Raw genomic sequence first — 21,262 nt, forward strand, 5'->3', positions numbered from 1 at the left:
AAACTTGAGAAATTTAAAATGTTTTTAGCTAATTCTTACCAAATCCATGTTAATGTTTCTCTCTTCTTTCTTAGATGAAGTTGTTGAGCTTCCAGATTTGGATTACCTGCGAACCATGACTCATATAGTCTTTGTAGATTTTGATAACTGGTCCAACTTTTTTGGTCATCTACCAGGGCATCTTAACCAAGGAACATTTATTTGGGGCTTTCAAGGTATGGTTAATAAAGAAAACATTCGCGACAATCTGCCTTTTGTTTTCTTCTTAGAATCTGGTTCACTTTAAAGGACTCCTTGAACCTTCCTGAATAGAACATGGGAACATAATTGGAATATTGTCACTTTGCATTATAGTTACTTGGATAGAATTTTCTCTTTACATTTCTCTATGGTAAATGTTAGTCTGTTTGGTGACCCAAAATTTGTGGATCTTTAGATACCAATTGAAAAAGCCTTTATTCAGTACTTTCAGTGTGCCAGGTATTATACTTGGTGCTAATACATGCTTACTGATTTCAAAATATAAAGAAGTAGGCTGGTGGGATTGCTGCTCTTGTGTGTTGATAGAGTAGCAAGATATTAAAAAACCAGAAAGCACACTTCTCAGATAGTCATCACAGATGACTGTGATCTGGGTTGTTTATTTCTGAGATAGTTTTTTTCTTATTTATTCAAGCCCTAATCTTTAATTTTATGAAATAACTTTCAGAACAGGATGCTGCTGCCGATTGTAATTTTGTAAAACTTCAACCATGGTGATCACTGTACTGTTACAGTCAGAGCTAGAATGTGATCTTTCAAAGTCTATTAAAAATGTGAGTTTGGGGGGGAAAAAAGTAGGCAGAGAAGTGTATTTTTTCCAAAATATAAAACTAATAAATAGCAGAGTAAGCTTTTGAACTTGGGCCTCATGGCAACTATGCTACTACTCAAAAATGTGCAACTTTGAGAAAGACTTCTTTGATTTACAGAAGTTTAGTATAATGAGCATCTGATACACTTCACATTTGATAGGAGGCTGCATATGAAGAGGAGGATTGGAACTTAAATTAGAAACATACTGACCTGGATAAGTTAGTACAACCTTTTAGTAAATCTGGTTTTGCTGATTGCTGCTCATGTCTCTCCACTGGACAGCCTTGACGTATTTGTAAAAAACCACTAATGCTTACATTCATATGGAATGATACCATTCAAAGAATTTTCACACATTACTTTTGATTCTCCTTAACATCCCTGTGAGTTTTCAGATGAATAGGCAGATTCAGGGAAGTTGGCCTACGTTCCTGAGATTGTAAAGCAACAAGATGGTGATACCTACACTAGAACTGAGTTCTTCTGCATTCCAATCTGGTACTTTCTGTCTAGAAAACTTTTTTTCCTAGTGTTTTTTTCTTGATAAAATTTTCAGTTATATCTAGTGTCCTGTTCTTTTTCTCCTGTTTGACTATCATTTATGCCTTTTCTAAAAACAATAGGAGGAAACACCAATTGGAAGCCTCCACTCAACTGTAAGATCTATAATTACCTGAATAGGATTGGATGCTTCTTCCTTCATCCTCGTTGTAGTAAAAGAAAAGATGCTGCTGATTTTGCCATATGTATGCATGTGAGTCATTATTCAAAAATCTAATGTGAATCTAGGACCCATTTGAATTCCCCCCCCCACTTTAATCATAATGAAACTATAGATCATTCTTTAGTGTTATATTTTTGTATAAAACCTTCTGTGTCAGGTTCTACTTATGACTACTATGAGGGCAGGGACCCAGAGCTTAATTATTTATTGCTTTTTCCCTAACTTGTAGTAGACTCTTAGCTACTGTAGCAAACTCTCAACTATTTATGGAATAAGTGATCAAGAGATGACACTATACTTGAGGTATTACCAAGACACTTGCACATTTTAACATCTCTGAAATTGGGAGGCACCTTAACAATCACTGTTGGCTAGATTGGATTTGCATTTGCTTCTGTCTCTGCCAGTCACCTAGAGAAACAACCAGCCTGAGACCCAGTTTAAATTAAATTCTCTGCTTAAGGATTACTGTGTCACACTTATAACATGAATTTACTCTGAAAACTTGACTAATGCTTATGTTTTAAACCACAAGAGATTTCTTTTTCCACCTATCCAGTGTCAAGATTGAGTGTGCAAATTATGTTGCTTATCTTTTCTCTGTGGTTGATTTATAGTGTTTCAGCTGTATGATGGGAGCCTCCTATTGAACTCCTTTTGGCCCCTTCCTGCCTTCCTTCCTTGCACATAAAATAGCTTATCTTATAATTGATGGTATTTTATATTTGATTAAATGTGGTATATTTCATCTGTGAAGGAGATCTTTACTTCAGTGGGAACTAGGAAACAAGCTAAATATACCTTCCTAGGTGTGTGTTCATTCTGAAATAGGTGTAACTTGATTTGAAACTCAAATGCTGATTTTCATCAACATATGCTATTTGTTCCATCTTAGGCGGGCCGTCTAGATGAACAACTGCCCAAGCAAATTCCTTTCACCATCCTCTCAGGAGATCAAGGTTTTCTGGAGCTAGAGAATCAATTTAAGAAGACTCAGAGACCAGCACATATACTAAACCCTCACCACTTAGAGGGAGATATGATGTGTGCCTTGTTAAATAGCATATCTGATACCACCAAAGGTATGCAGCTGCAGTCACAGTGCAAACCGCCCAAGAGGAGGAGACTTCACTGCTGAGAAAAACCAATAAACTGCTGTCCACTAGTGAAACGTTGCCTGCTCACTAAACCATCATGCTCTCATACTTCTGTTTATTTTTTCCTTACCTCACTTCCATTCTTAACTTTTTCAGAATAGGAAAAATACATAATTTTCTGGAACCTTTTTGATCTAATGGAGAAATCTGTGTTCATGTATATAACATATTCATGGTATGAAATAATGTTACTACAGTTTTGCAAAGCTAAGAATCCAGAGTTTCACTTTGTTTCTAAAATTCCAAATTTATCTTTAACTTTTCAGAAAGCAAAGTTCTTACAGGTGAATACAGAAAGCAATAAATAGTAATTATTTCAATACCTCCACCCCTAAGAAAAAGACCATTTAAGAGGTTGACAGTGACAAAAATGAAGCCCTGAAAGATCTTTAGTTCCTTGAAAGGGATTGGTACTTCCTGTCCTATTCCTGAAACTTCTCTGCCTTTCTGAAATTGTTGAAAGAAAGACAGTAGTAATGTCCAATTTCACTAACCAGTATTTAAGAAAAAATGTAATTCTAGAGATTCAGAAAGGTGGGGTTCCCCCCCCCTACAATTTCTGAAGTAGATGTGGATAGAAGAGAATAAAAATAATGCTTTTCAAATATCCTAAAACTTGCAGCCATGAATAGAATGCAAAGGTATTGATGAATAACCTCAATGAGAAACTGACTACTTTTTGGCATTTTTATTACATGCCTTTAAATTTTCCAACTTTGCCCACCTTCTAGGTATTTATTTGGAGCCACATTTTGACTGAAAGACCATTCTGAAGAATTTTGCTGTATCACTTACTACAGTGAATTAATTCACTTCTGCAAACTTAGGGGTCATTAATCAAGCCCAACTTTGCTCTTTAAAGGAAAATCGACTCTGTTTTGCATATTTATGTCATGCCTTAGTATTGACTTTTATCTTTCTATTCAGTAAATTTTGGTTTTTATCCACTTGCTTTTTTTAAATCTTTGGCTTTTTTTTTTTAATGTCTTCTTCTTCCTCTCTTTTGCCATCCTCTTTCCCTTAACATTTATTTAATATCTTGTAAAATACTTAAATTTTCACCTTTGCCACCCTTTTCTTCTCTTTTGCTGATGCTTTTGGGAGTGTTTCTTTTGCAATTTAGAATGTGAAACCTGTTACGGATTTGCCCTTATTTCAACTTTATTTGGAATAAGAGCTGCACATGAGTAGGTCCACATGGGTATATTAGGGTTGGAGGTAACATATAGGTTATTGTTACATGCTGATTGTTCCCTTCTAAATGCCTCTTATGCTCTAGGTGGTTTTTTTGGTTTTGTTTTGTTTTTATCATTTGTTCCTAATCAGTGCTCTTTTGAACTTACTACTCTTTGGGGGCACATGTGTACTTTATTCTGAATTTTTGCAAAATGCAGAGATCATGCAGTACAAAAAGAGTGGCATGGGCTTTGCTTCAAATACTAACTTTGTTGCTTCCTAACTTTGTGATTTCAGACAAGTTACTCAACTTTTTATGAGTCTCACTTTTCATATCTATAAGGTAGAAATTAGTGATATGTATAAAGTGCTGTATGGGCTTAATAAGTAGCAGCTATTTTTATTATTAATACTGTAAAAAGAAAATATTCCTACCCTCTAGATTTTTTTTTTTAAGTTTTCCCCCAATTTTTATTTTATTATAGTAAAATACAAAAAACTTAAGTTTTATCATCTTTGTCATCCTGAAATGTACAGTTTAGTAGTATTAACTACATTTACATTGTTGGGTAGACATCACCACCATCCATCTCAGAACTTTTCTCATCTTGCAAAGCTGAAACTCTGAACCCATTAAACAATAGCTCTCCATTCCCCTTTCCCCCAGCCCCTGGCAACCACTACTGCACTTTCTGTCTCTAATTTTGACTACTCTTAAGTATTTCATATAAGTGAAATCATATAATACTTGTCTTTTTGTGACTGGCTTATTTCATTTAGCATAATGTCCTCAGGTTTCATCCATGTAATAGCATATGTCAGAATTTCCTTTTTAAGGCTGAATAATAATCTATGTGTATACTCCATTTTGCTTATCCATTTATTAACCGATGGCTAATTTAATTGTGTCCATATTTTACTACTGTGAATAATGTTGCTATGAGCATGGGTATACAAATATCTCTTTGAGACCCTATTTTCAGTTCTTTTGAGTATATACCCAGAAATTAAATAGCTGGATTATATGGTAATTCTATTTTTAGTTTTTCAGGAAACAACCATACTGATTTTCACAGGGATGGTACCATTTTATTTACATTCCCACCAATAGTTCACAGAGGTCTCAGTTTTTCTACACACTTGCCAACACTTGATATTTTCTGTTTTTTGTTTGTTTGTGTTTGATAATAGCCATCCTAATGAGTGTAAAGTGGTATCTCATTGTAGTTTTGAGTTGTACTTCCTTAATGATTAGGATGTTGAGCATCTTTTCATGTACTGTGGCCACTACACTTTAAAAGTCATGAAAATTATTAAGTGGCCAAAGAAGTATGGAGTACTTAAATCATGATATTTTATTTAGATCTAGATTTAAAGATGCTTTAGTAATTTTAAAATTCAAAAAAATAAGTTACACTGAATCACAGTATGTTCAGATTCAGTTATCTGATTGAAGACACAATTTTTTTTCCCATGAACAACCTAAAGGCATCAAATTACCTGGTAGTGAACTTTATACAATAGTGTCCTTCCCCCCCCCCCCCCCCACACACACACACACAGGGGATAAGTTCTAAGACTGCAGACAGTACCAAACCCTACATATACTATGTTTTTTTTTAATATACATACATACCTTTTTACTTAAAGGAAGCACTTTATGGCTCTTCTTTGGCACATCCAAATTGCCTGCACTGTCATTCTTGACCTTTGGGCCATTATTAACTAAAATAAGGGTTCCTTGAACACAAGTACTGTGAGATGCTGTGACAGTTAATCTCATAACCAAGACAGCTACTAAATGACTAACGGGGAGGTAGCATATACAGTTGACCTTTGCACAGTGCAGGGGTTAGGGGTGCTCACCTCCTGCACAGTCAAAAATCTGTGTATAACTACACAGTCAGCCTTCTGAATATAGATCCGCAACCACAGAGTACACCCTTGAACAATGTGGATTTGAACTATGCAGATCAATTGAAAACATCCACATATAAGTGGACCTGTGTAGTTCAAACCAGTGTTGCTCAAGGGTCAACTGTACAGTGCAGACACTGGACGAAAGGATGATTCATGCCCTGCATCGGGGTGAAACGATGACATGAGGTTTCATCATGGTACTCAGAACAGTGCACAATTTAAAACCTATGAATTATTTCTGGACTTCTTCTTTTAATATTTTTGGACTGTGGTTGACTCTATGTAATTGAAACCACAGAATGTAAAACCATGGGAAAGGGGGACCTAATGTAGTAAGAAAATCAAAGTACAGTTACTTTCTTGGATAACATCACATTTTCTAACAAATATGGCTTTGTGAATAATAGTTTCCGTTAAGGAATGGTATTATATATTGGAACTTGGAAAATTTCTCAGTGTCCACAAATAGGGTAACTCTTGTTGGGCCATTAGGGTAATTTTGGTTACCACAGAATGCCAGGATAGTGTCTTTCATCTGGCTTCTTAGCACAATGTTCCTGTGACCTCCAGACAGTTTCTTAACGCAGTGTGGTTTTCTGGGGGGAGTCAGTCGACCTTTTTGAGAACCTAACCAAAGCTTTCTGTGCCTCTTTCTGTAAAAGTGTACATGTATATACAGTATCATGTACAGTTCCAGGGGATTTATGGTCTCAAGGCTCCAACCAGCCAACCATACTACTCTTTATCTTTTGGATATGACAAAACATTTAGACTATAAGTAACATACAATAGAAGTTCTCTCATGTTCATCATTTTGTAAGCAATCTGGCATTTTTTCAGGTTTTTAAAATCAGCATAGACAAATGATATAAGTGTGAACCTCTTATTCTTCTCCAACTTTTCAGAAATTTTTCATTATTAGAACCAGAAAATGATTTTGTATAAACAGGAAGAATCTGTTGAATAGTGTCATGAGACTCAGTGATCATATGGTATTTTATACTTTGAGAATTTAATCTTTGCCAATTTTTCAGTTAACTGAAAGTTTTTCAGGAGGTACTTATCTCAGTAAAAATAAAACCAGAATTGCTGGTTTCATATACAGATGTCTAGTCATTTGGCCATAAGGTATCACTCTGTTGCTCGGTGGGATGGGGACAGGTAGATAAGTAGCTTTACTACTGGTACGTTTTTAGTTCTCTGGCTTGGTTAATTAAGGTAACTCAGTTACTCTTTGTAGCAAGGTGAGCCTTCATACTAATTTTGAGATTTAAATCAGTCACAGTTTTTACCCTATAAATTCTCCTTTTAAGCATCAGGGTTTTAGCACCAACATTTTTATTACAGCTATGATATATAAAGATATTTATATCTTTATAGAGATATTTAAAAATATTAATCTGTCTTAATTAACACCATTGGCCCCCTTATCCTTCATCAGTTTTATTTTTTAATGTACTTCACTTTTTTAAAACTTGCCACGATACATGGATCCTTTACGATAATCCTAATCAGAGGAGGCAGGTAGATGCTCTTCTTTTAGATCTTTAACATTCTATTCACAAATACATGTTCATTAACTGAAGCCTCATGTTTCAAAGATGCAAATATAACTTGTCACATAAATGTTGTTTTAGAGAAGAGAAAGGGAACTAACCTTTATTGAGGACTTATGTGCTGGCCACCAGGCTAGCTGCTTTTTATATTTGTAGTGTTTGAAGATGTTTAAAGAACTTCCTCCACATGTTATTCAGTCCTCTTTACAACACTGAGTTAGGAAGTGTTAGGTTATCCCATTTTATAGACGAGGAAGCAGAGGTCCAGAAAAGTTACCATAAGCTACGTGTGACCACACACATGTTTTTTTCATCAGTATCACTGATACAAATTCCTGATTTTATGATGTAGAGAGAATCCAGTGTGAATTACTGTCTCTCAGCATATCCTTGAAGGGTGAAGACAAAAGTCATTCTGCTTCAGTCTAACAACATTTGCAGAATCAATTTGGGAAAGATACCAAATATGAGAGTTTTGTGTGTTTTTTTTTAATAACATTCAAGATGTGGGGTTTTTGTTTGTTTTCAGAAAATAAAAAGATTTGATTGTGGATTCTGGTACTTAATAAAGTAAGATGATTGTATGTCAAACATACCCACTGAAAATGATCAGCATTATAAGATCCCTAGGATCTTTTATAATTAGACAAATAAGCCCCATTTTCTTAATGATTGTAGAAATGCATTCTCAATGTGATGAGCACATGCTGAGTTATAGAAACCATGCAAGCACCATTTTTAATTTACCTTGTATGATGTTGTTCCCCTGCTTGTAATACATTCTCCATAACATGAAATGACTATGCTTCTTGTTTTTACAACACTGACCATACATCTTAAGGATTTTTTTGTTTTTACTTTCCAAAGTGTTGAACTGTTGCACCTACCTCAGCCAAACTCCTTGATTGAATTTCTGAGTTACCATTTTCACTGTTTCTTTGGTGACAGCCTTTGCTTATATAATAAATTCTGTGGGCTTTTAATGATCTGTTTATATAATAGAACTTGACCATATCTTGTAGTTTAGTTGAAGAACATTAACTTGATTTAATATTTTCTTTTTAAAGACATAGTTTTATATGTTCAATAGTTTATCGTTAAGTAAATAAACATCCTCTTTGCAATTTTATGCAAAGTATTTACTTAGAATGTTTTTTCTTAGGTAATACAAAAATGAATTTGAGCATAGGCTGTTATGTATTAATGAATTCAAGTTGAAAACAAAAGATGATTTTTGTTGACCCTAAACACTTTCCTTGGACTGTGATTTATGGGCCCAGAACATTGTTGTATCTATTTTGTTTGTATCTTTGTTTGGGAATGAATGGGGTGTAGGTATTAAGTATAGTTGGTATCTATAGAATCATACCAATTACAGAGATTTTAAAAGCCTTCTTTAAAATTGAACATAAAGGTTCACCCGTGTTGTGAAAGTGTAGATGACTGAAGTAGCACCAAGCTCTATGGAACAGGCATTATATAAAATAATAGTTGAACTTCATTCTAAGCCTACCTGCCTGTTGTTTCCTTAGCCTATTAATGAAATTATAGGTTGTTGCTTTGGATACCATCCCCAAACTCTATGTGATATAATTCTGATCAAAGTACTGAAAATAGGATGGAATTCTGTACTACTGGTGGAGCTGACTGAGGCAAAGGAAACTTTAATTTTTGCAACCTAGTATCAAGCTAATCCTTGTAATTCAAATCTACAGTTTTACCTTAGGTTTGTATGCAATGATGATGAATTTTTTAAAATAAAAAAATTGTATTTACTTAGAAGCATTCTGAATGTCAACAGAATAGCTGCAACTTTTTTTTTTCCAATTAGAGTTGTATTCGGTTAACAGAACAATCATTTCATATAAACTGCACCAGCGACAACTGAAGATGAAAAAACTACCATCCCCATATGTAACTAATTTCTGCTGTGCACCAACAAGAACCTGCTTTAAATTTCCATGCCAGTTTACTACCCCCGTACTGTACCAGGCGAGGCTGATGGCTATTGAAAATACCACCAGGACAGGGCTATCTAAAGACATTCAGTAGTGTTTACTATTCAAAAAAAGACACTACGGTTTAAAAACAAATCCAACACAGCCTTACATTTTGTTTTGTTTTTTGTTTTGTTTTTTCTTTAAAAGGAGTGAGTTGTATTCAGGGGGTTAAGTACTTTATAAACGAGAAAAAACTGCGCTAGAACCAACTTACTCATCCTCTTCATCTTCCCCCTCTTTCTTTTTTCATCCTTGATGGCGCCTTCTTTGCTGCTTCAGGCCTTCCTTTAGCTCAGTGTGGAAGAGCATCCTTTCTGCATTTCAGCTTAGCCACCTTCGTTTTCATCTGGCTGCTTGCCATCTGCAGCAGCGACCACATCTCTCCCAGCTGCTTTGCAGCATCGCCAGCGGATAGGCCGGGAGCTCTCCTTTTGGTTTTGGGCGATACTCAGAACAAAATGAGAAAAAGGCCAAAGGAGACCTCTTAGGTGCTTCGGGATCCTTGAACTTCTTTTTTGTTTCTCTTTTAAGAGGGATATGTTTTCATTTATCTTTCATAACAGGCCTTGTCTGCCTTTGCCATGTCGTCAGGATTTTCCTTTCTCTTTAGCAGACATGGTCTTCCACCTCTCTGAGCACTTAGAAAACTCTGAGAAGTTGACTGAAGCATCTGGGTGCTGTTTCTTGTGCTGCTCCCAACAAGTTTGCACAAAGAAAGCATATGATGACATTTTGCCTCTTGGCTTCTTACGATCTCCTTTGCCCATGTTTAATTACTTTTCCTCAGTGAACACAGTGTTGCCCAGTGCCTGTTCAGCTTGCATTTGACCCAGCACTATCAATGGAGCTCTGCAGTGGCTGCAATAATGAATTGTGCAGACCAGTTAAGACATTCCCCTTTTGACTGACCTTAACTTTGAATTATAGTGACAGAAACTTGGGTATTTTATCTTTGTACCTAATGTTTAAAGTCTTAATTTGTTATTCTTCAAATCTTAACTAATGTTTTATTTTACTAAAACATTACTGGAAATATTTGAAGCAGCAGGTGTATATCACAGAGTGTAGAAAAAGCAATAGTATTTTTGCTGGAATGGCAAAAAGTGACTTGTAATAACAAATTTTTCCAGCAAAGGAATATAAGAGATATATAGTGATTTTTTATTTATAAACAATCACAAGTCTTTAACTTTTAAATGTATATTTAAAATTTTACCTTTTTCCAGAGAAGCAGATATGTCCATTTGACTTGGATTTAATTATTTAAACCCTGATTCTGTCACTCTGAGCTTTATATAAAGGGTGGGGCAAAAGTAGGTTTACAGTTGTTCACATGGAAAATACAATAATTAATAAATAATACAAGAATAAACTGTTTTGCATGCTCACAGCTATAAACCTACTTTTCTCCCACCCTGTATGTGTGTACATATACATATATATACATACCTATATACATACACATATACACACACATATATACATATATATATAAATGTAGTGACAGTAACAAGCCAAAAAGCCAAATATTAGGTCACTGATACACCATGGTTCAAATTTTAAGTGACTTTGGCAATACCTGGTCAGTCGTGTCATTTTTATTAAGCCTTAGGTCTCATTATGAAAGCATATAAGACATGAGGTGAGTGAGTTTGCCATGCAGAGGCATTGTTAATTCTGTTGTTTCTATAGAGGTGAATGCATATGATTTTCAAGATACGGGAGAATTTTATCTGGCACCAAGGTTGTAAGATGATGTGATGCAAGTGAAACGAGTTTCTTTGTTAGACCCAAATAAACATACTAGCTTCTTAAAATTTAGTTTTTTTAAATACTAGAATTTTTATTTCTTCAACAGTTATGTTAAAAGAACATTTTCAAATAATTTTTTGACTATAGAACTAAAGCTGAATTGCCTATTTCATTAGTTTTTATTTTATTCTTGATTTATGTAATAATTTGTTAATTTTTAAAAATTAAATAAACCAAACCTAAAGGGAAAGTGGTGTTCTACTAATGGATTATAGTTAGTAAGCTTGGGTATGGGAGAAGTCATTGATAATATTGTTTGAGAATACATAAATTATGGCATAATAACTTCAGAAATTCACTTGTATTTATTGATTCTGCCTTACAGAATGTGACAGTGATGACAACCTGGGTATAAAAAGTACTCCGATGGAAGAAGAATTCAGATCCACAGAAGGTAACCTAATTGCATAATTAATCCTTTCCCTACTTGAGTGTATCTTCTATGTTTTTTCCCCCCTCTCACCCATACTCCCTCCTACCCCTGAGGTTAAAAATAATTATTTCCTCATGCAAAGGATAGTGTGCATTTTCTCATGTAAGATGATTTAGGGATAATATTAATTTAGGAGGCTAGAACAGGAAACAGACAATTATGGCCCTTGGACCAAGTCCAATCCACTTCCTATTTTGCAAATAGTTTTTTTAGAACACACTCCTGTTTAAGTGTTGAATGTGCTGTGGCTATTACATTACAAGAGCAAAGTTGAGTAGTTGTGACACAAACAGTATAGATTACCCCTAGTCCCACACTAGCCTAAAATAATTATTTTCTGACCCTTTGCAGAAAAAGTTTGCTAACCCCTAGGCTTGGAGAAGATCATGATTTCCTAATTTTCACTTATTTTGAGTAGTATTAAGTTAACAAATTAAAAGTTATGCAGTAGAACTATGAAAGCAAGCACTTATATCTAAATAGTAATGGACTGTTTCTATAATTAAAATTTGTTCCCTCTTTTCAAAGGAAAATCTTATTTCATTCCATAGGTTAAAGAGAACTTTTTGTATTACTTTACAATAAATAACTTACTGACTATACCACTATTTGGTTGAGTCATATGCCCATTTTTTTCTCTTGGTTTTTCCATAAAATACTGATTTTAAATATCCGTGGGGGGGAAATGAAACAATGGATTTTAGAAAAAATACTTTAAGCTTCACTGAAGAAGTTGAAACTATTACATTGGCATCTTTAACATAAAGGAGAACAGTAGGAGTGAGAATGTGGAGAATAAAAAGTAAGGAGGGAGCCAAACAGAATGGCCTAACTCATTTGTTTTCTTTCTATCTGCTTAATCTCTCATACAATGAAATAGTTTGACTAAAAGCATACTAGAGCTTTATACTATTAGGAGTTAGGGAATTCAAGTTGGTCAGTGGAATTGATTCATCCATTTCGTGAAATAGAAAACTAATCTTTCTCTGTTATTGCTAGAATTCATTGGTTAAACAATGTTTATAGTAAATCTACAGCCTAATTGGAAGCAAGCTTTTTGACCAGTTGTTATCCCCAATGTGGCCTTTCAAAGTCTAGCTCAGTGCTTAGCCGTCACATAATGAGTTAAACAAATGAAAGAACTTTTATGAATTTTAAACAAAAACTGCCAGCTAAGTTATCAAGCCCACTAAAAGATAAACACCATTGAGCTTCTATGTAGTTCAGACTTTGCAGTGTTTATTTGCCACCCATACTGATCTCATGGAAAATGCCAGACAAAATTATAACTTTTAAATAAACACACTTGGGGAGCCTTCACAGTTTTGTGGGCTCCTAGCTGAGATGTATTTAACTGAGTATGTGGAATTTCTAGCATTTTATTATCTATGTAATGCATTTTATGGTTTGAAGGTTTGGAGAAGCTTTACATTTTTGTGATTCTTTAGTTTGGAAAAAGGATTACCGTTACAGGGTGAAAGAGAAGGTACTTTAAACTTTTAAGTCGTTGTCATATGAGGTATGGACATAATGCTTTAATTCCAAGAAAAATCAAAAGGGTGTTGTTATGTGTGTGTTGTCTTTCATTTCCTGATGCTACATATTATTATTATATACATTATGTATTATATTATTGTTATATGTAGAATATAAGTGAGAAGTGCACAGTGTTCCATGTAAATTAAGGAATCTGATCTCCTCTGCACTTTAATGTCCTTTCTTTTCCTTCTCCTTTTCACCCAACAGGAACTAGCTCAAATGTCATCTCTTAGGTTGAATCATATATAATTGTCATTTTTGTAGGCAATTTTGTATGGTCAATGCCTCTCCTAGATTTTCCATCTTTAGAGAGAGCTAACTCCTGCCTCCTCTAGCCTCCCTCTGTCCCATACCAAGTGACTTTAAAATTTCTGTCTGGCCCTGGGCGGTGTGGCTCAGTTGGTTAGAGCGTCGTCCCCTATACGGTTGCAGGTTTGATTCCCGATAAGGGCACATACCTAGGTTGTGGGTTTGATCCCCAGTCGGGGCATGTATGGAAGGCAACCAATTGATGTTCTCTCTCACATCGATGTTTCTTTCTCCCTTCCTCTCTCTCTAAAATCAATAAGCATATTCTCAAGGATTAAAAAATAAATATTTTCTTCTGTCTGTGCCTCTCATTTCCATTGAACTATGAGCTCCTTAAGGGGTAGGATCATGTTTTATTTATCTTTATTTCAACAGCATCTGACACGGTGTGCGGCACTAAATGCTTGGTTATTGAATGAATAACAAACTTAAACAAACTTAAAACATGTTAGAGCTACCAAGACCCATCTCTCTGTAATTGGATGAAGGAAATGAAGACTGAGCCTATTTGGTTGGGAAGAATATTAGGTGATTTTGTTGACCCTGTACTATGAAAGCAAATGATGTTCTAGTCCAGACCTGATAGCAAAACTCAAAAAAGTTAAAATAACTTCTCAACCTCTCCTCCTTCCCTTCCCAACAGAACACTGTAAATGCCTGTCAAATAGTGGTAGAAGTCAGCATAAATTTGCATGTGGCTTTTTGCCTTGAGGAAAAGTAGATTCTGTAGGTCTGCTTACCTTCTTCCCCTAATTTTCTATGCTATAGTTTTCATTGTAGTATATCTACATGTATTATAAACTCTGCAGGAAAATGTTATTTTTAGCTTTAAACAGTGCTGTAAATTTTAAAGAGAGAGAAGAAATATATGGTCTTTCATATTTACCCACATAGTTACCATTTCCAGTGACCTTTGTTCCAGTGATCATTCCATTCATCTTCAGATTAGATATTCCTTTATTTTTTTTCAGCCTAAAGAACTTCCTTTCCTTTTATGTAATGCGGTTTTGCTAGTAATGAATATGCTAATTTTGTTTATATGTAACATCTTTATTTTTCCTTTAATCTTTAAGGATGTTTTCTCTGGCTTTAGAATTCTGGTTGACTAATACTTCTCCCTTTATCACTTTAAAGATGCCATTCCATTGTCTTCTGGCCACCATTGTTTTTCATGGTAAATCACCCTAATTTGCATTATTTTCCCCCTAAGTATAGCTGTGTAATTTTTTCCCCCTTTTGATGCTTTCGGCATTTCCTCTTTGTCCTGGGATTTTTAGCAGTTTTTGATAATATCCTTAGACAGAGTTTTCTTTCTATTTATCCTGCTTGGAGCTTTCTTAGCTCCCTGCATCTGTAAGTTTATAGGTTTCCCCAGTTTTAGAAATTTCCAGGCATTATTTCTTCACAATTTTTGCCTCACTTTTCTCCTTTTCTTTTGGAACTCCAATTACATGTGGTAGGCAGCTTAAGTACACATCTGTTCATTTTCTTCCAATCTTTTTTCTCTTCATTTTGGATAGTTTCAACCTTCAAGTTTATTGACCCTTTTTTCTGCTGCCTCCAATGTTAAACCCACCTATTGAATTTTCCATTTCATATATTGCACTTCTCAGTTCTAGAAATTCTATTTAGTTGTGTATGTTTTTCATAGTTTTCATTTCTCTTTTGAGATTTCCTGTCCATTTATCCTTAAGTCCTTGAAAATACAACTTTGCTAAAATCCTTTTCTGCTAATTCCAGCAGCTTGATTATCTTGGGGGTTAGTTTCTATTGACTGTGTCCATCATATTAGACAACACAGGCATGGTCTATAGTCTTTTGTGTTTGGATGCCTTCAATCAACATTGTTTTACAAATTCATCCAGATTTTAGCATGTAGTTTTGATTTGTTCATTTACAATACCTGTGTAATCTATTTTATGTGTAAATCACAACTCATTTATTATTTATAGTCATTTGGTGTGTACTTTTCAGATATTACAAGTAATACTTTAATGAACAGTCTTATACATGTCTCTTGGTGCATATCTGTCCACATTTCTGAGAATATATACCTAGAAGTTGCTTATGTTCAACTTTAGTAGGTAATGCCAAATGGTTTTATTAAAGTGGTGGTTCTAATTTCTTTTGTCACAGTAGTACATATGAGTTCCCATTAATCTACAGTTTGGTTAATCATTGAAATAACTTAGTCTTCTTAATTTTAGTTAGTGATGGGCATGTACTGGTATTTCTTTGTGGTTTTAATTTACATTTTTTTCTGATGAGTAATATTTAACAACCATTTTGACACAATGTCATGTCAGTGCATTTTAAATTTTTTGACAATTTTCTTTTAGATTGTTTTTGTTTTGATTTTTCTGAGTTGAAAATCTTTCAGTTCTGTCTGGGTACACAACTTCAGTGTATTGCATATATTTTTTCCCACTCTATGGTTTGCCTTTTTACTCATTTAATGGTGTCTTTTGATGAATAAACGTAATTTTAATACATTCCAAATTACCATTCTTTTCCATAATGGTTTTCGACCTACCACCATTTATTAAATTAAAATGACCATCTTTTCCCACCATTCTGCAATACCACCTTTGTCATAAATCAAGTTTCCATATATGCATGGAAGCTGTTTCAAAGGTGTCTATGCTGTTCCTTTGGTCTGTTCATCTATTCTTGCGCTAGTGCCACACCCTTAATTACTGTAACTTCATAATGAGTTTTCATATCTTTACAAATCTTGTTATTTTAATTCCTCTTTGCTAAGAGTATCTTGGCTTTTCTTTGTACTTCTTCAGCCCTCTGAATTCATCTGAAGGCAACTCACTGACCTAGAACCTAGGTTTAACTTAACACACAGGATATACCAGCTTGTAGTATTTTAAATTACAGACAACCTAACACCAGTGTCCCAGCTCAGGAAGGGGCAGCTGCATCCTAGCAGGATCACTGGTCCTATGGACCTCTAGTAGGCTTTGAGAGACTGTAGACTGGATGGGATGAGAGAAATCTGGTGTCAAAAGCTAGTGAAGGCCAAGAAATTGACACCTAATTCCACCCTCCTGCACTTTAGCATCATTCTCAGGGAGGAAATGGAGAGACTTGTGAACCCAAGAATGTCTCTTGCTCACTATTCTGTTTCTGTGCCTGGCATACAGTGGGCATTTAATAAATATTTGTTAAATGAGTGCGTATGTGTATATAATATAGACTTCTCAGAAAACATTATATATAGCCATGAGTTTCACTCTTTGCCTTAGGTGCTAGAAAACTTAAAACTAAAGTTTTAATAGCCTGTGAGATTTTACCATTTCATAGTTTTGCCAATTTCTATTTTATCCTGTGTGCATTACATCCAGTCTTTTGGGAAATAAGCGCATGAATTTTTTAATGTTTAATTTAGTGATTACCTATCAGTGATTCTAAAAGCTTGTTGACTTTCTACATCCCTAAATGGAAATAACTTGCAAGTTCCTTAGCACATAAAGCTCATGTGTGTTATAACCCAGTTTGAGGCTATATCCACATTCTCCTACTTTGAAATATTCAGATTTGATGGAGAAACTCCCAGGTTGTTACCATAAGTTTCTCTATTTACTTCTTGAAAAGACAAATGTAGTTGATGGGACTTATAAAGTACATGTTTATTAGTTTCTGCCCTAAATATTAAAATTCTGTTTTTTAATGCAGATGTAGAATTAGAAGAAGCTATTAGAAGAAGCCTTGAGGAAATGTAAAGATATTACCACCCAGCATCAAGTAGCCTTGAAGATACTCAGGATAATGAATTCTTGAATTTGTTTTCTAAAGAAGGCCAGCAATCTACTAGTTAGTGCAGATGTATTTGAAAACCTGCGTTTTTTGCTTTCTCATGTTTAAAATTTTGTATTTGCTTTGTATTTTTGTGCTCTTTTTCAAAAATGTACAGAGGAATAAAGTACATGTTAATGCAAATATATAAATCATGTATTCTATTAGAGGTATGACAGTTTCCCAGTTAACTTGGAATTCATATATTTAGGTTAAAAGAATTAAAAAATAGAAAAGCTCTTGACTATTGTTTATATGTTTCCCAAATAGCATTATTTCTTTATTTGTACTGTACAGATTATTCTAGTTTATTTTTTTTAGGAGTGAAAATGAATATAAATAAAGCTGTCATAGATTAGTTTTTCTGTAAATTCTACTTCTTGTGTGGCACTAACCTATGTATATGATAACCTTTGGGATCTTTGTTTATGATTTTTAGAAGAGAGTAATGGAAACTGATCGTGGAAACAGCTTAAAAATTTTACCAGCAATGTTCTTCTTTGTGGGTTTCACTCAGACTTGTATCCCTGCGTTAATTAGAGCAGCACATTGCTGGAATAAAAAGAACACCCTAATTCCTTTGAAATAATTAAAAAGAAACCTTTTCTATTCCTTTTACCTGCTTAGGCTTCTATGTGACTTGTATTACCTACTTTTTAAGGGGAATGGTGTCAAAATATTTGCATAGAATTAAACTTATTTTTAATAATATTAGTCCTTTTTTATGTATTTGTGTAAACATAATCTTTAAAGAATATAATGTGCAAGCTCTACTCAGGAATAATCTTCCTTAACCCTTTAAAACTTTTATTTCATAGGAAAGTATTTTCATTTTAGTTATTAAATTGTTTTTCAGTTTCCTACATTTGGTATTATATATTTACTTTTCAAATGTTGAGGCCCCATTGTGAATAATTAAAAGTATTATTCAGTTAGACTAAGAAGGGCTTGTCGTACTATTTGTGTATATACTTCATGTTATTTGACCAGGAATGTTATCCCAAATTTTTGAGTAGTAATTCCTTACCAAACTGAAAATTTTTAAAGAAAAGAATCATGGCTAGAATTTTGTTCTTTTTCTACAATTACATATTTTAGTGTGAAATAGCATTGCTGTATCTTTTTATTAGTATAGTCTTATTGGTCAACATTGGAAATCAATTTGTGTTTTTATTTCTTAAGATGTCAGGTCTACTTGCTTGTATATATTTTTTTAAGTAGACATTATAGGTTGAGAATTACCAGTCATTTTTCCAAAATGACCACACTGTATTTTTAATTTGTATGTTAAGATGGTCAAGTAAGGCCTTAGGAGGTAGTCACTGAGCCAGACCTTATAGACACCTGCAGGAGCTTGCACAATAGTGAGGAGCCTAAAGGACATTCCGGAAAGAGGCGTGGTTAAGCAAATACGGGGGAGGGGAAAAACCACCTCTGTGCCAGAGGTGCCACACAGGTGTGAGGTACACTGGTGCTCTATTAAGAAGCTTTCGGGGCGTATATGGTAGAGAGTAACTGAAGCTTTTCATCAGGACCCTTAAAAAAGTAGTTGAGTTGTTTAATGTTTTAAGTAATTGTCACTGATTGTGTTTCTACTTGTAAAGCAATTAAAAATAATTTTAAACATTTTTTATAATTTGAATTTAATTTAGATACAAGGGGGAGCTGTAATCAATGGATAACATTACAGAAAGTTATGGATAACCAAATTACCAAAGTAAATGTTTCTAACATTGACAAAGATGCTTATCTTTTTATTTTATCGTTCAGTTAATCATTCACTCACAGAATACTTACTGAGTATTTGCCATGTGCCAGTGACTGTTCTAAGCACCTGAGATGTACCAGTGAGCAAAACAAAGCCCACTGTGTGCAGCACACATTGAGGAGAGGAGGTTGGATAGAGTGTTAGGTAATAAGCAAGTATACCCAGTGGTGATAAGTGTAATGAAGGAATATAGGGAAGGGAAAGATAGTGTGGGGGTGGGGAGCTTATTTTTAATGGGGTGGTCTGGAAGGATCCTGACCATAAGAACTTGAACAAAGACCTGAAGAAGTTGCCCTGGCCGGATGGCTCAGTTGGTTGGAGCATTGTCCCATACACCAAAAGTTTGCGGGTTTGATTCCTGGCCAGGGCATATCCCTAGGTTGCAGGTTCAGTCCCTGGAGCGAGTATGGGAGCCAACCAATCGATGTTTCTCCCTCTCTCCCTTCCCCTCTCTCTCAAATCAATATTCTTTCTAAAAAGAAAAGACATGAAGAAGTTGACAGAGTGAGCCGTGTGAATATGTATGAGGAAGAGAGTGCCAGATGGAGGGTGAAAAAGTCTAGAAGTCAGCTTGATATATCCATGGAAAAGCAAGAAGGCTATTATGAGCAAGGAGAGTAATAGATGAAGTCCCTGTGGCCTTTCTAAGGATTTTGGTTTTTACTCAAATGAGGAGCCATTGAAGGTTTCAGAGGATAAATTGTGTGACCTGCCTTATTTAGGAGGATTACCAGTGAGAATGTACGCGAGGTGAGAGTAGAAGCATGAAGACCAGACTAGAGGGTACTGCAGTATCCAGGTAGGAACTGGTGGGAGCTGGGACCAGAGTGGTGGCAGTGGAACTGGGGAGATGAATTTGGATATATTCTGAAGGTAGAACCGAGGGGATTTACTTACGGATTAGATCTAGTATATGAGAAAAAGAGAGTCTAGTATGGTTCTAAAATTACTTGATAGACTTTTAAACCATTCACAAAATAGCCTTGAATTCCGACTTTGTGTCATGATATGACAAGACATTTAAGCAAGGTTAAGCAATCCCATACACCACGAGTGTTTTAGTTTAGACTGAGGTCTGAGGGAATTGGGTTCCAGTTCTAAGGGCCTCATCTCTGTTCAAACATTTAAGTGGCTTTGATCTCAGATTCAAGGTTGTGAGTCAGCTTTAAACTGTTACTACCTATCATTCTGTCTGCCCCCTATATTCTCATGCTTGCAGTATGAAGCACATAGCTATGAGGTGGGAGCGAATCACAAGTTTTAGGTAAAACTTTGTACTCCCAGGCCTACTCCACTTGTACGTAGTGGCCTACTGCATCTTTTCGTAACAGATTTACACAAATTGGGTGTGAAATGGCCTTAATAATACCAATTACTTCACTCAAATTCCAACAAGAAAAACTTTTTAATAGGGAAAAAAACCTTATTAAAAATCCCTTCATTAGAATGGGTTGAAATGTACGTCCACCTTGCTTCCTACACCCAGCTGGAAAGAGGCAGCTGGGTCGATGTTTCCCGTTTCCCCTGTTCCTGCAGCGCTGTCACCCAGGCTGTCATCTCCGGGAAGTGCTAACAGGGCCGGCTAGGCAAGTAGTTACGCGCCCTCTGTTCCCAAAGGGGACCTCTTCTCCTTGGATCCAGGGGCTTCAGCGTTTTGTGTTTTGCTGTGAATTATGGGGGCTGGGAGCAACTAAGGGAAGGCATCACCGAGGGGTGCACCCACAGCCTCGCCTTGGGTCCCCTCGCGTGTGGACAGTTGGCGACTTTGGGGCTGCGGGGAGCATCGGAGCCGCCCGGGGGTGCGGTGGGGTGGGGGTGGGGGTGGGGGATGGGGGTGCGGATGTTGTGTGCGTCTCCGCCCGGGTTCTGTAGTTCCAGGGTCCGCAGGGCTGAGCGCTCCGCGGTGGTGTGAGGCCCACCCCCGCGTGGGCCTCCCCCTCTGCGCCCCGCCCCCCCCCCCCCTGCGCCGGAGGTGTCTCGGGCGCCGCCAGGCTTTGCATTTTGCTCCTCAGGCCCCCGGAGGGCCACCCCGAGGGCCTAGGGCCCGCGGGCGCCCGCAGCCGCCGCGGCAGTGCCCCGCCGGCGCCGAGCCCGGCCCGCGGGCGAGCGCCTGCCCTTGTTTGGCCACGCGGCTGCGGCCCCCCCCCCCCGGGCGTCAGAGGAGGCGGGAGCCCCGCGCGCCCACAGCGACGCCGGGGCCGCGAGCTCT

General features: G+C 36.2%; 1 protein-coding gene and 1 pseudogene across 3 annotated transcripts in view; one reads left to right on the forward strand and one right to left on the reverse strand.

The window, feature by feature from the left end:
• Positions 1 to 17,996, forward strand: part of ZNF451 (zinc finger protein 451) — a 73,062-nt gene extending 55,066 nt beyond the window's left edge. For 2 of the 3 annotated variants that reach the window (XM_087817459.1, XM_087817460.1), the window contains 5 exons: positions 75 to 215; positions 1,479 to 1,609; positions 2,475 to 2,661; positions 11,526 to 11,594; positions 17,166 to 17,996. In XM_087817459.1, coding sequence (XP_087673585.1) covers positions 75 to 215; positions 1,479 to 1,609; positions 2,475 to 2,661; positions 11,526 to 11,594; positions 17,166 to 17,212 — 575 coding nt within the window. In that variant the 3' untranslated portion in view covers positions 17,213 to 17,996. Of the gene's footprint in view, positions 1 to 74; positions 216 to 1,250; positions 1,338 to 1,478; positions 1,610 to 2,474; positions 2,662 to 11,525; positions 11,595 to 17,165 lie in introns of those variants that run through there. The other variant, XM_087817461.1, reaches the window with a different exon arrangement.
• On the reverse strand, positions 9,599 to 10,155 carry LOC107525142 (high mobility group protein B1 pseudogene; annotated as a pseudogene).
• Positions 17,997 to 21,262: the final 3,266 nt, after the last annotated feature.

The sequence above is a fragment of the Miniopterus natalensis genome, chromosome 5 (genome assembly GCF_054644295.1).
Source record: "Miniopterus natalensis isolate mMinNat1 chromosome 5, mMinNat1.hap1, whole genome shotgun sequence".
In the NCBI taxonomy this organism is placed as follows: Eukaryota; Metazoa; Chordata; class Mammalia; order Chiroptera; family Miniopteridae; genus Miniopterus; species Miniopterus natalensis.